This window comes from Candoia aspera, chromosome 2 (genome assembly GCF_035149785.1).
Source record: "Candoia aspera isolate rCanAsp1 chromosome 2, rCanAsp1.hap2, whole genome shotgun sequence".
Taxonomy (NCBI): Eukaryota; Metazoa; Chordata; class Lepidosauria; order Squamata; family Boidae; genus Candoia; species Candoia aspera.
Window position 1 is genome coordinate 124,390,267 of NC_086154.1, and position 14,147 is coordinate 124,404,413.

General features: G+C 39.7%; 1 protein-coding gene across 1 annotated transcript in view; it reads left to right on the top strand.

Moving 5' to 3' along the window:
- ERN1 (endoplasmic reticulum to nucleus signaling 1) overlaps window positions 1–14,147 on the top strand; it is an 84,487-nt gene that overhangs the window by 14,856 nt on the left and 55,484 nt on the right. Inside the window, exon 3 of the mRNA XM_063292943.1 lies at window positions 8,931–9,051. Within this exon, the coding sequence (XP_063149013.1) occupies window positions 8,931–9,051 (121 nt within the window). The remainder of the gene's footprint in view (window positions 1–8,930; window positions 9,052–14,147) is intronic.

Below are 14,147 nucleotides of genomic sequence, written 5' to 3' on the forward strand. Positions count from 1 at the left end.
TATGACCCAGCTTAGTTTGGCCTGGGACCCTATGCCAGCTGGACCAGTTACCCATCAGGAATCCTCTGCTGTCACAGCAGCCCAACTGTCCTTATGAGAGATGTCTGAAAAGAGGCAGAAGCAGGAGGCAGGAGGCCCATGGACCAAGAAAAGAGGCTAAGCGGATGCTAACCTGATGTTCCAGGTTTTTGAGTGTTATTTCCTGGTTAGCATCTCCTTACTCGGGAGTTCTCTGTGGCAGCAACCTGAGGCAACAGCTAGAAAGCTCTTTTGGGGGGCTGCTGAATTTCTTTCTGACCACTGCTACCAAATTGGTAGAATGGTTTACTGCCATTTTTAGGTGGAGGGGTGGAAACAAACAAATTAGACTGCAAATTTCCCCCCCAAATCTAGAGAAAAGACCCATGTCCCTGTGTATGATGTAGCTCCACATACTACAGCTCTCACTCCTCCTAAAACTGTAAAAGGCACCCTTGGCTGCCAAGAAATTGCATATCCTTACTATAAGATGTGAGATATATGGACTGTCGTCACTACTACTGTATGTTCATTCATGACCTTCTGCAAGGATTGGATTACCTGTAACCGCACATCTCTCAAACTCTGAACTATCAATATCAAAGAAAGGGTGCTAAACAACACATTTTGTTATAGATAATGCTCCCTGATATTGATGGAATGATGTGATAAGCATCCAGTTTCTCTTTTCTCTTGATCCTCTAAAGGGACTGCCCTTCCGCAATCACTTAGGAGAAGCTCTTTGTGTCTCGTGCTGAAAGTTCATTCTTCAGCATAGAATGGGGAATTTGACCACTTGAATATTCACTGAAATGACTCTAGAAACAATAATGTGATAGGGAGTGATTGGCCAAATTTGAATACATAGAGATTGCACACATACATGCATACATACAGGTCAGTTTTGCTTAGCAACCTGTGCCTATATCTGTCATAGCTGCTGAAATCTATTGTTCTGAGCACAAATCTCTTCAATCTGTGTTTTCCCCTCTATAATTCTTCATCCCATTAAACCCAACTAATCCTCTTCTTTCCACCCAATTAATCCCCTTCTTTCCACTTTTCCTTTTGAAAGCATAATAATGCACCATACCTGGCATACAGTATGTATCTTTTTGATAAGGTCTTCTGTTTCTCACATGGATGCATATGTCTCCATATCCTCCACATACTAACATTCAAAACCAGGCGTTAGAGCAATGTTTACCTTTGGAAGATGGTAACTGTAAATGGAAATTACCTTGTTCATAGTTGATCTAAGCGATGGCCAATCTTAAAACTTAGTAGACCATTTTGTTTTATTTGCTTCTATTTATAGAATTGAGAATTACTGGGGTATGGTGGGGAAGTGCTGGACTAGGAGTGGTGAGACCCAGGACTCATCCTCCCTTAGGCACAGAAGCCATCTGGATGACTTTGAACCAGTCGTGCTCTCTCAGCCCCAGACCAGGAGAAGAAGAAGGAAGGAGTCTTCTTCTGTTGGTAGAATTTTGTGACCAATCTAGCAGTTAAGGCAAAACAAATGAAGCAATAGTTCTTAGATCCTTTATGATTTAATAATTTAAGATAGCTAAATTGTATCGAACCTTTTATTTTATTATTCATGAGTAATAATTAACTCATGTGACTAATGAGCAAAAGTCTTACACTGCATTACACAAACTTTCACTTGCAAATTCTGTAGTTATATTTAAAAGATGTGGAGCCAAGAGAGAAATCCACTATTCTGGTGGTGAAGTATGCAAAAAACAAATACCCTGCTATAAACTGTGTGTGTCTGTGCACCTTTGAGTCAGTCTTGACTCCTGGCAACTGCCTGGACAAGTCCCTGCAGTTTTCTTGGCAACATTTAGGAAGTGGTTTGCCCTTGCCTCCTTCCTAGGGCTGAGAGAGAGGGACTGGCTCAAGGTCACCCAGCTGGCTTTGTGCCTAAATCTGAACTCGAACTCACAGTCTCCTAGTTTCTAGCCTGGTGCCTTAACCACCACATCAAACTGGCTCTCACTATAAATTGTAGAAGATCACAAATTATATATATTGGATATATAACAATGAGATATTGAATGCTGTATTAGTGAGGTGGAATTGGAATTAGGGTCAAGGAAACAACAAAGAACTAAAGCCCTTTCATCAGGCAATTGTCTATTGCAAGTAAGCTATCTGTTGCAAGTGTGGTATGTGGGGAAGAGCCGAACGGGCAGATAAGAAACAAGAATGTATGTGTATTCTGTAGCAACTAGGTGAGAAAAGATAAGGAACGGGGAGGAAGCTCACCAGCTCCTCCAGGCTTGTTTCACACGGCTTGCTTTTGTAGTTATATCATATATCTCTAAGTTGACACTTAGTCTATGCTGTATAATCACCCAATGGGGGGGTATAAAAGAAGTAGGACCCCGAACCTTCGGGGTTCAGAATTTGAAGCATGAGCTTGTCTGAACCTATGCGCATATTAAACTCTTTTCCTGAATGAAGACCCGAGCGTCCTAGTCTTCATTTCTACAACATTAGTATTCTGAGCAAATGTGTAAATTCGGTTTCTTTTTTTAACATTGAAATGTTTACATTTACCTTTTCCCAATGCTGTACAGCGGTCCTTAGCACACTTCTGTTATCAGAAAAATTACATATTCAGAGACAAAAAATCCAGTTTGATTATTGATGCCATGTGCTTATGAGAGGTTTTGTTAAAGAGCAGTTGAATGGTTAAGATACTACTCAACTTCAAAGGTGTTTCCTGGAAAATACAAGCATATGTTCTTCTGTTTCTGACAGTAAATATTGCCAGTTTAGATCTCAGGCTGAGGCCTCTAGCCAAAGCAAATACTACTGAGTGACATTTTCTTTTCAGAAGAGATTGGACAAATTTCATGTATTTCTTCATTCATTTCTACATAAACTACCCATATGCTTCATTGTTTGCTTATGTGATAAACTGACTAGTTATTTAAAAGTTCCGGTTGCTCAGAAGAGTGAACTGTACTTCATTAAGGTATTGATGTTGTGGCACTAAAATGAGAGATGAGTGCTTGTATCATAGGAAATACAGAAATTTTAGTGAACCATATAAAGAAATCTATTACTGAGAGTATCAACATTTTGGAAAGATAACCCTGTGTCAGGCCCAGCCCAAGAACAACAAAGAATCAATCCAGTCAGACTTCAGTTCTTTATTTGCTCACACCATATAGAGAGAATCTTGCCAGACTAAAGCTACTCTACCTAACCTAAGGGGAAATAACCTGGGAAGGCTCTAGTGCGGGGCTAGCCTGAACCTCTTAGTCTTTCCACATCCCACCCCTGGACAGTGTTTTCCCTTATCTTGCTCCCCTCCTTAGAATGTGTTCCCTCCCTCCTGAGAACCAGCAGCGTTAGTGAAGTCGATCACACCCTGTGTATAAAAAGGCATTAGTTTCCTTTGAGAAACAAACAATTAACAGCTAGGATTTCTGATTTTTTTCCCAATTTGTGAGTAGTTTAGTTGCCTCCTTTCATTTATCACCCCCCTATGCTCCCAGTATAAGAGGAGGAGCAAGTGACAGAAGTTTACATAGCAAAATATTTGAGACTATTTGCAAGTGTTTGAGATGTGATGACAAATTCTTATGAAGTAATTAGTTCAAATTCAACAAAAAGCTGTAAGTGCAATTTCATGGGGGGGGGAACCCCTCTTGTTGAGGTAGTAAATCTTCCATTTGAAACAGTATCTTTGAAAGAATGCTTCAAAGATGCTGTGCGGACAATGTCTATAGGATCAGCAAGATAATATGCATGAAAAAAATTGGCCTTAAATGGTATATTATTGGGTGGACATCCAATATGAATGGTTTCAAAAATATAATGCAGTGTGGCTGTTTCAGTGTTTGTATTTACAGTGCAGCTTGTCAGATAGAATTTAACCGAATAAGAGTTACTATCTCAGATATCAATATCCCAAGCTGCAAGCTAATCAATGCCAGTGTGTTTTGTATAAAAAGCAAATGTGGTCCAGCTCTTATTGGATCATCCTTACACCCTCCGTTTTGTTTGATGTGGCTGTTAATTTTCAAAGAACTTGTCAAAAAAGGATGTGCACATTGCACAATTATGCAAACAGTTAAATGTTGAATAGTATTTCTTCTCTGCTTTTCTTTTTGCTTGTGATAATACGTAGAATATTTCTATATTGTGAATGCAATCAAAGACACACTGACATTTTTTTCTGAAGAAATATTTTTCAAATACTTACAGTGCTATAGTATACCTTTTTAATAATCTCTATTCCTTATCCCATAGAGCATTTCTTGTTCTGCTAATTTCCTAGAATTTCAGAAGTGTTTAGGGTATTCCACAACATTCTTGGTCAACAGAATATTCATACTCATTACAAGCCCTGAATGTAAGGCAAATGATGTTGAACCTGAGTTTTAAGGATCCCACTAATTCCGCCATTGGAAAACAGTCTATTGAATCTTCTCCTGAAACTTAGTAGGTGTTTTGCTTAGATATTGCCATTTAAAGGCAAAACTGAAATACTTTGGCCACATAATGAAAAGACAGGATACCCTGGAGAAGATGCTGATGCTAGGGAGAGTGGAGGGCAAAAGGAAGAGGGGCCGACCAAGGGCAAGGTGGATGGATGATATTCTAGAGGTGACGGACTCGTCCCTGGGGGAGCTGGGGGTGTTGACGACCGACAGAAAGCTCTGGCGTGGGCTGGTCCATGAAGTCACGAAGAGTCGGAAGCGACTGAACGAATAAACAACAAGCTAAAAGCAAGTTCTTTTCCTTCTGCACCTCATTTAAAACTTACAGTATTTTAAATGTAGTTAATTAGTTGATTAATTAGTTTACTAAAAAGCAGTTAACTAAAAGTAACTCCCATTCAACTCAGTAATTATTTTTGTAATATGCTGTTTATTTCAACAGCAGTTTATGTCATTAATTTAGGGTACAATTTCTCTACTAACATTTCAGCTAATTTTAGAGGATGAAGCTTAACAGTGCCTGCTTGAGTTTAAAGTCTGCTGATTGGACTTTCTGCTTCTTCTGCCCTCTCCAAATCTGTTCTAAAGGATCTTCCAAACTACTGGGGCAGATCTGGGAGTGCAAGATGAATCTCTGTCTTGGAATGCCACTGACTGAAATACTTTCATCAGCAGAAAATTATCATTAGATTTCACCTCTTGTGAAGAGGAAAACAAAGAAAATGAATCTCTCATCTGAAGCTTTATCCTTCTTTTAATGAGGCTGAAGAATATTAAACACAACACATGGTGTAAAATCTGATGTAATACATTAAGAAATTAATCAAAATGTGTATTTACATTTCTCCCAATTAAGTTCAAACATTTACTCAAGCTCTGCCTTCTTTTTTAAAGGGAGAGTTAAAAATGCAAAAAAAAAAGTATCAATCAGCCAATCAGTCATGGACCAGTATAAAATATTTAAAATCATTCCAGGAGTAAGAATTTAAGGTGTAGCATAACATATTAATAATATAATTACAGGGATTACTAAATAGGCTTATAGGACTTTATATAACACTAAGATCTGATTAAAAGAATGGTATTTACTAGTGATATTAAAACTATAAAGTCTAAAATATGGCACTGCAGTGTGAACAAACAGCATAAAATTAATGAAATAGTTATAATATGGTATATGCTGTGGAGATTGCTATAAAATTAAGATACAAATTCAGAAATATCCCGATTTAATCCTCCTCCAGGAAACCCATCAAAAATAGTCAAAATATAGGGTTATAAAATACTCTGGATGTGAGAATAACTCTTTATCACAAGGAAGAAATGCTGGGAGGTGATAGAGCCGAAGCAGCAACTAGCAGGTGCAGCTGGAGGAACCTTGTCCCACTTGTGGGTTTTGGGGTATTTTTACATACAGTCCATGTAAACTGCAGAAGAAATATCTGTGACTTCTTTTGAATTTCTCAATAAGGAAGTTTATTTATTTATTTATTTATCATATTTTTATCACCGCCCATCTCCCCCACACAGGGGACCCTGGGCAGTTCACAATAAAAACAATTTAAAATTCAATAAAATAATAAATAATAACAATAGTCAATAAATAAAAACTGCAATGAAATCCAAGTAACGGCAGATCTAATTCAGCCCATAAGGGGATAAGACCGGTCCTGGCCGGACTAGGGAACCAGCCAGCCCCAAGAATGGCTCTTCCTCTCCCCACACCAAGCATGGTGGCAAAACAGGTCTTCAGCTGTTTTCTGAAGTCCAGGAGGGAGGGGGCCAACCTCACTTCCGGGGGGAGGATGTTCCAAAGGGCGGGAGCTGCTGCAGAGAAGGCCCGAGAAGTTGAAGTTCAGAGAAGTTGAAAAGGGCTCGGGTTTTTTCTAATTAGGGACCTCAAAAATGAACTTGTGCATGATGAGCAAATCTGCTATGGGAATCAAATGAATTGAGTAAAATAACTCATTTGATCCCATAGCACATTGGCTTGCCACATACGAACTATAGCTCTGTTTGGACCAAAGGCAACTCAGTAGTTAAGAAATGCTTGTTCAGTTCCTCAAAATAACCAACCCTGTTCTGAAACAGATTGTATCTTCCTTTTTCAAACACTGCTGCATCTTGTAAAGAATTTGGTGTAGTTAACCTCTTTGTTTCAGCTCATGTTCCAGTTCCAGTTTCTTGTCTTTTGGCAAACATCAGTCCTGCACCCAGATATGTCATTTCAGCCCTTAACGGTTTCATATTGCCGACAGAAGTATGTTTTGTGTTAAATATACTTTTGAAACTTCTCAGGCAATGGCAGGTGGCTGAGCAATCAAATGTAGTTACTGAACAGTTGCTTTAAAGATACAGAATTACAGCAAAAATGCTCATGGTCAGAGCTTTCCTTTTTATCTTGTTTTGCTGATGGAATGTGAAAAGCCAGATAGGCTTTGAGGAGAACTCCAGTTTGGGGTAAATGCCTGGAAACATTTAATTTATAAGTTCCTCTATTTTGTTGGTATCGTCACTGAAGACAATGAAGGCCCCTAAACCATTTTGGGACATGAGGTACCTTTTCTTCTTCTATCCCTTGTTACCGTGGGACACAATATGCTCTCAGAGCATCTGCTGGTTTCCATGAGGTTTGTGCACGAGGCCTTGTCCCAGGAGGATGCCTTGGAGACCAGCTCTCTCGGTTTCTGTCAACTTTAGTGGTGTCCCAAATCATCCTGGGGCAGTTGTCTCTGCAGGCAGGCAGAGCAGTTTTTCCCCCCCTTTCTATTTGGTAGAGTTTGTGAAAAATTGCCTGTCAATTTTTAACTTTTGTTCTGGGTTAAGCCACTATTTTAGCTGACAAAATTAATCGGGTTCTTTCCGTCGTGTTATTTCTGGCCGTACCAGGATCTGCTTTTCCTCTCTGGCTCCCCTTTTCCATGGCCAGGAGACAGCCAGGAGTTTCTCAGGTGCCTTCCCGGCGCATCAGCTTTGTCCACATGTTTTAAAAAGAGGCTTCCTCCTCCCTGTGCAAACCCAGGAAGGTCCTTTGCAGTTTTACTTTTGGGTTCAGGATGAAGATGGAAAATTCTGATGGCTAGGCTTGACTAGGACAGGTCCTCAAGAGGCTGCTTGTTTCAGTGCATGAAGCCTGAATATACAGAAGCTGGACTGTACAAATATGTTCTTATAGAACAAAACCAAGCATATTTAACAAAAGGAAAAGACAAAATATCCTAATGTCTCTACCTTCATTTAGCCCTGCTAAGATTACTCCTGCTGTCTTTTCATTGATGGAAACTGGTGTTTAGAAATATCTGTCTGGCATTTCTTCCTCCTTCCTCTGTCAACCACCAACGAACCCAACTCCCAACTGTCCCAACACCCAACCCTCTTTCCTCAGACCTTCTCTTCCTCCAAAGGGGAAAGAATTTAACCCTTGATTATGATCAGCCACTACACTGGCTGTGCTCTGTTCCCTAAGATATGCCAGGGCATTGTCTCAGGACTTTACATGACTTACTCCAGAGTTTTCTGAGTTACAGGCAGTGGGCATTTAATGGGAGCTCCTCTTTCTTGGTCTTATGACAAGGGGTTGGTAAATTGAGGTCTTTCCCTAGCCCCCCCCCCTTTTTTTTTGCAGTCTCGGCAAAAAATCAACAGAACACTTTCCCGCCATTTTGAAGTAGAAAATATATGAAAACTATAGTGTAAATAGTAAAAGAAGGTTTAGTTTTAAAAATGTGTGCAAATAGCTCCTGTAAAACCTGGAGAAAAAACAACCACAGCAGAGAAAATCCTAATCTCACCTACTTGTGTGACATGACATTACATGCTTTACATCATCACTGCAGTCCTTGCTCTCTCCTCTCCCCCATCCTTCTTTAAGGGCAGGGAAATTGTGGTTCTCCAAATGTTGCTGAACTACAGCTTAAAGGGTCTCTTACCATTGTCCATTCTGGGGTATGGGCTGATAGTTCAGCAGCATCTTGAAGGCCGTAAGTTCCCCACTTCTGGTAACCACGCAGCAGAATGGAAACAAGAAAAAGGCAAATCAAATTTATGAATATAGATCACTGAAACTTCTAGATTGTTTTGTTTCTCCCTATGCAGTGGGTAGATTGTGTTCTAATCTAAATCATGGCCCAACTAGCACAATGTGCTCTTCAGATTGAGGATGATTATGTACCATGGCTTCTTTTCCTCCTTTCTGACCATCTAAAGTGCCCAAGCATTCAATATATGGTAGCAACAGTAGGAAAGCTAGTAAAAAGCACAGGCTTGGAGTTGTATAATCCTGCTCAGGTTGCTTGTGCTAACTAGCCTATTTATTTTGTGAGGAAGAGAAACTGGTCATTACATGAAAGACTATACAGTTACCTTTCCTGCCCTTCCTACCAAGTCTTTACTTTCCTTGGTCAACAACAAAATAAATGTGTGGCTTCTGCATTTTTTTTTTCCCCTCAGAGTTGTGGAAATGCCAATTCAGTGACTTTGCCAGAGACTTTATTGTTCGTTTCAACTCTTGATGGGAGTTTACATGCAGTTAGCAAGAGAACGGGGTCAATTAAATGGACTTTAAAGGAAGGTGAGTATAAGAGATGCTGTCTTGCTCTTCTCTTCATTAACATTTGATAACTGCAAAGTCAACATCAGTTTTGTTTTTAAATCTCACATTCTGAAGAGTCTACTAGCCCGTGCATGGTTGCTTATTATTTGGTTGCAAGTCCTATGATTTCAGTGAGGCTTACTTCCAAGTTAGAATACAGAGGAATGCAGACTAAGAGAATAAACCTAGGCATGACTATTCAAAGGGATGTGAAACTTACTTCTACGTGAGTATAGGGCAGCCAAATCTACCAATTTCTCAGGCCTGCTTATCTTCAGGAATCTTGGAAATCTGTTTTTTAATATTTCCCTTTAAAGTCTAACTTCAGATTATTTAAACCAGTGCTTCTCAACCTTGGCAACTTTAAGATGTGTGGACTTCAACTCCCAGAATTCCACCTCCCAGAATTCTGGGAGTGTGGACTTCAATTCTCAGAATTCCCCAGCCACCAAGGCTGGCTGGGGAATTCTGGGAGTTGAAGTCCACACATCTTAAAGTTGCCAAGGTTGAGAAACACTGATTTAGACTGGTGGTAGCATAATTGTGGACTCAGCACCTAGGATAAGAAAAAAGGCTAATGCCATCAGAAAGCTACAAAATCTAGTCTTAATTAAAATGTGCCATGATTTTTGATAAGAAATCCAAGCTGTTTCCAGGCTCTGGGTGGCCTTTTCCAAGACTTCAGAGTTTTCTTTCTCTGTTGCACTGGTTGGCATGCTGTGATTCCACCAGATAAAGTGTACTTTATATGCCCAGACTGGTTATTTCCCAACAAAACTGTGAGAAAATGCCATGTGGTACGGTACTTTTTTCCTTAGGTAGAAATATTTTTTATCTGTAATGGATAAGTAGACCTATTCTCTTAAGTAAAGAGGCTTTTCATTTGAATTGGTTTACAAATAAATGGACTTGTTAGGATAGGTTGTTAATGAGCTGCAAAATATGGAGACCCATGCATTTAAGCATCCCATTTTCTCTGTTCACTTTGGTGAATGTGGAATTTATTGTAAGTGACAACAAGAATGTGTTATGCAAATGTTCTAGACCACAAAAACAGTTCAGCTCCTCTTTAAGGGAATTCTCATGCAGATGAGGTTTGCATTAAAGTGTACCCACAGCTGTTCAGCCCAAAACTGTTTGGGTATGTGAAAGGACACTTCAGCTAGCCAGATATGAGTACTGACAAATGGTTTTATAGAAAAAAGGTGTATGCACATGTCTGAGTGAGTAAGTGGGTATAAGAGAGAAAGAAATGTTTTATTATGGTTTTAAATTAAGGACAAAATCTAATGCCATAAGAACTGACATTCACACCCCTATAATTCCCTAAATCTGCTTGGAGCTATTTTGCAGGGCACATGTGAGTGAAGGGGGCTGTGGAGAGGAAGAAAGTTGCCATTCCAGTGACAAATGCTATTCAATTGCCAGGGACTGTTAAATGGATACCACCCTAAAGTAGAAAATAAGGGTGCAATTGTTCAAAAGTATGTAGTACTGACATTAGTGATCCTTAGTTTCAGAAAAGTCAATTTGAAATTGAAGCCTATGTAAAACTGTATATTGGAATTTGCACATTACTTCTCATCTGGAAATACATTTTATTTTTGAGTCAGGATGTTGACATTTTTTTCAGTGCAAACTAATTTTAAGGCAACTGCACCAAAAAAAAAAATTTCTTCATAAATGTGTAAGGCTTTAAAAAACACACACAGAGAAGAGCTGAAAATGAGCTGGCAGTTTATTAATAGGATAGGAATAGGCAACCTTGGGCCCTCCAAATATTTTGTTCCTTCCAGTTCCTTGCCATCAACCTTATTGGCTTGCTCTTAAGGCATGGGAATTGAAGTTCAAAGCATTCGGCTATTCCTGATACAAGCATAATAGTGACATATGTTAGCACAGTTTCAGTGTACTGTTAAAGACTATTTAATGATTTTAGTATCCAAGCTGCTCTATTGAGTATTGATTAGCCAACTAAAATACTCAATGAACTAAAAAAGTGAAGTGTAAATCATTAAATACTGATAACTATTGCCAAGAGTTATGCAAACCCTCCTATTTATAAAGCCATAATGGTCATGCAGTCTTCTGTTGTTCTAGAAGTAATTCTCCTGAAAATAGCTCCATTTGTTAGATAATAATATATTATAATGATTACTTGTTGATCTGATCACTATACAATATATGCAATTTGGATATTTCTGGTTTTAATTCTGTGCTCTGATAAAGAATAAGAGGCAAGAGATTCCACTGAGGAAACCTCTTGAACTTTTCACTGACAGTGATAATGAAAGTGCATTGTAATTTGCAATGCCTTGAAGAGGTAGCAAATTGCTGATAATGTGGCTTATTGCATGTGGACATAGATGCTTCTAGGACTTTTTGCCTCCTGTGCCAAAATAACTCGCTTGGGATGGGAGAGGTAATAGCTCGTCTTGGGGGTGGTTAGCACCATAGATCTTCCCACCAAATAAGAACGTTGCCCCTTGGGCTTGGTATTTATCTTATTCTTATTTATTGATGTAATTATTGTAATTTATATTTTATGATTTTAATTCTGCTTTTGTTGTAAACTGCCCAGAGTCCCCCTTTCTTGGGGGAGATGGGCGGTAATAGAAGTCGAAAAATAAAATAAATAAATAAATAAATAAAACTTGGCTGGCTTTGGGCTAAAGGAAAGGTGGGCGAGTGATCTTGAGGCAGTAGTAAGTCCAGGGAAAGAAGTATGCAGTGGTAGTGGCATGGACACCAGCTGGCATGGTCAGAGGGCACTTTGAAGAGCTGAGCATCTGCCCTCCCTTAGCAGCCCTGGATTAGCCCCCAGTTTTTCCCTCTTGGGGGTTGGGGGTACCTGATGCCCCAGGAGGCACAACACAGTGGCAAAATTATGTAGGTGGCAGGGCCAATAGAGGGAGAAGGATGTCTGGAAGCCTCTCACTTCAAGGGCAGTAAGACTTTGGAAGCAGAATCCCCCCCAGGGGCTTTTCCAGGATCTGAGGCTTTTGCCAGAATGAGGAGAACAGTGTGCAAGTTCTGCCTGTTTTGTCCCTGTGTGCAGTGTAACAGTGCACTTTTAAAAGGGGCAGAGGTTGCTATGCAGTGTTCACTGTTTGCCCCCCACCCTTCTGTGAATGCCTCTGGCCTCCTAGCCCACTGGGCCCCAGCAGTCTTCCAGAAAACATGGAGGTAAGAGGGCATAGGAAAAGGTTTGAAAGAACCAGCTGGACCCAGTGCTTGCAGCAGGAAAGGATGAAAAAGCAGCAGAGGCCTTCTGTACTGGTCTGTGAGAATGTCCTTGAGAGACAGGAGGAGGTGGACGTCAGATGAGAGGCAGCTTAGCCCACAGAAGCAACAGCGGCATGTCAAACGTCTCAGAAGGACCATCGCTTGTTTCTTGGGCTGTAAAGGCGAGGGGGGAGAGATGTACTTTCAGACTTGCAAGATTCTGTTACGGTAACCTTACAATAAAGGTAGTGTTAATACTTATGGTTGGTGCTTCTTGTCTGAACTGCCTCTAAGGGCTGACACCTTCCTCTTCCAGTGCAAGTTCAGGGGAGGGAATCTCGGGGGCAAGGGGAAAAACGCAGCACTTGCAGCAGAGAAAATGCTACCTGCTGCTTGTTCCCCATCCGGGAGATCGCTGCTTTGGGGCTGGGAAAAAGCGGCACAAGAGCCATTTCTTTCCCAACCCGGAACAAGCAGTCACAGCACAGGAAGTAACATGTGTTACTTGCTGATCCGGCACCAACTATCAGCCTCGCTGGAAAAGTGCAGTAAGAGAGATGGGAACAGGAAGGCTCACTGACATGTGTGCAGAAGAACCATTAGTTTCAAAGCAAATGTATTGCAAAATATCTTCAGTCGATTAGAACAGTCAGACTGGATAATCCAGTTCTATTAAAAATGTTACTGCATTTGAAGTATTCCTCTAGATCCTTATCTGAACACAGCCTTCTCAATTGTTGCATTGTAAGACACTTAATACCTATTTGTTTGGCTCCATATACAATAAAACCACATTTCTGTACATGAAAAAGGCCTTTATGAGTTAATTATGCTAAAACTCCTTTTAAAAGCATTTCTCTGTTCCGGCTTAATTCTGTATTTCTTGATTGAGGACACAGCATGAACCAAGCTAGCTATTGACATTTCTTAATGCAAAACTATGAGATACCTTCGACAGTGGTGATTCTGGTAAAAGCCTAATCAAATCTTCTTTGATCTGTATTTGGACCGAAATGGATTTTGAACCAATTTTCATTCTCTTACCTGAATCTGCTACAGTTACAAAAAGATAATTAAAAATATCATCCTCATTTTCTTACTAGGGCATCAGATAAGACTTTTATTGTGCAATTGCTATGCTTCAAATGGGCAGTTTTAGAAGAGATCCAGACAATCTAGTGTACTATTTTTAACTTTTTAAAACGAGGAAAAAAAGAAAGATGTTAAGCTGCATATCTCTCTTGATTGGAAGAGCTAAGCATAACCAATCTGGAAACTTTAAGGTAGATTGGGGGGGAAATATTTCCTTCATTGGAATAGCCTCAGTGTTTAGACTGTATTCCAGAATGGTTTGTATAAAATTTTGGTTTGATATAAAAATTATTTCCTATACCACTTGATTGAAAAAAAGACCTGTTTTTAATGTTTATTTCTACGTGATAGAAAACTGGGATGAAACACTTTAGTTAACAATATTTTTCATATAATTTCAAAAGTTGTAATATTGAATACATGTAGATACTCTTATTTTAAAGAAGCTGGAGCCAATTTTATGACCTGTTTCTGTCTGAACAATTCTACCATAATAATTACAGACATTAACGAACTTGGAATATTACTAGACCCTACATAAAAGGTAAAATAGAAGACATGGCTCAGTACAAAAAGAGTTAGTTTGGGATCCATGATAGAATACAGGAGACAGAGTGGGCAAAAAGACATCATGGTATATACTTCGGGAAGAGTGTTAAGACCTGGCTCTGCCAACTAGCCTGGGGATCCAGCAGTGGTAGGCAGCCTTGGGGGTGGTTGGTGGTTTGAAGACTGTCTCTGCCTAAGTTCCTTGTATT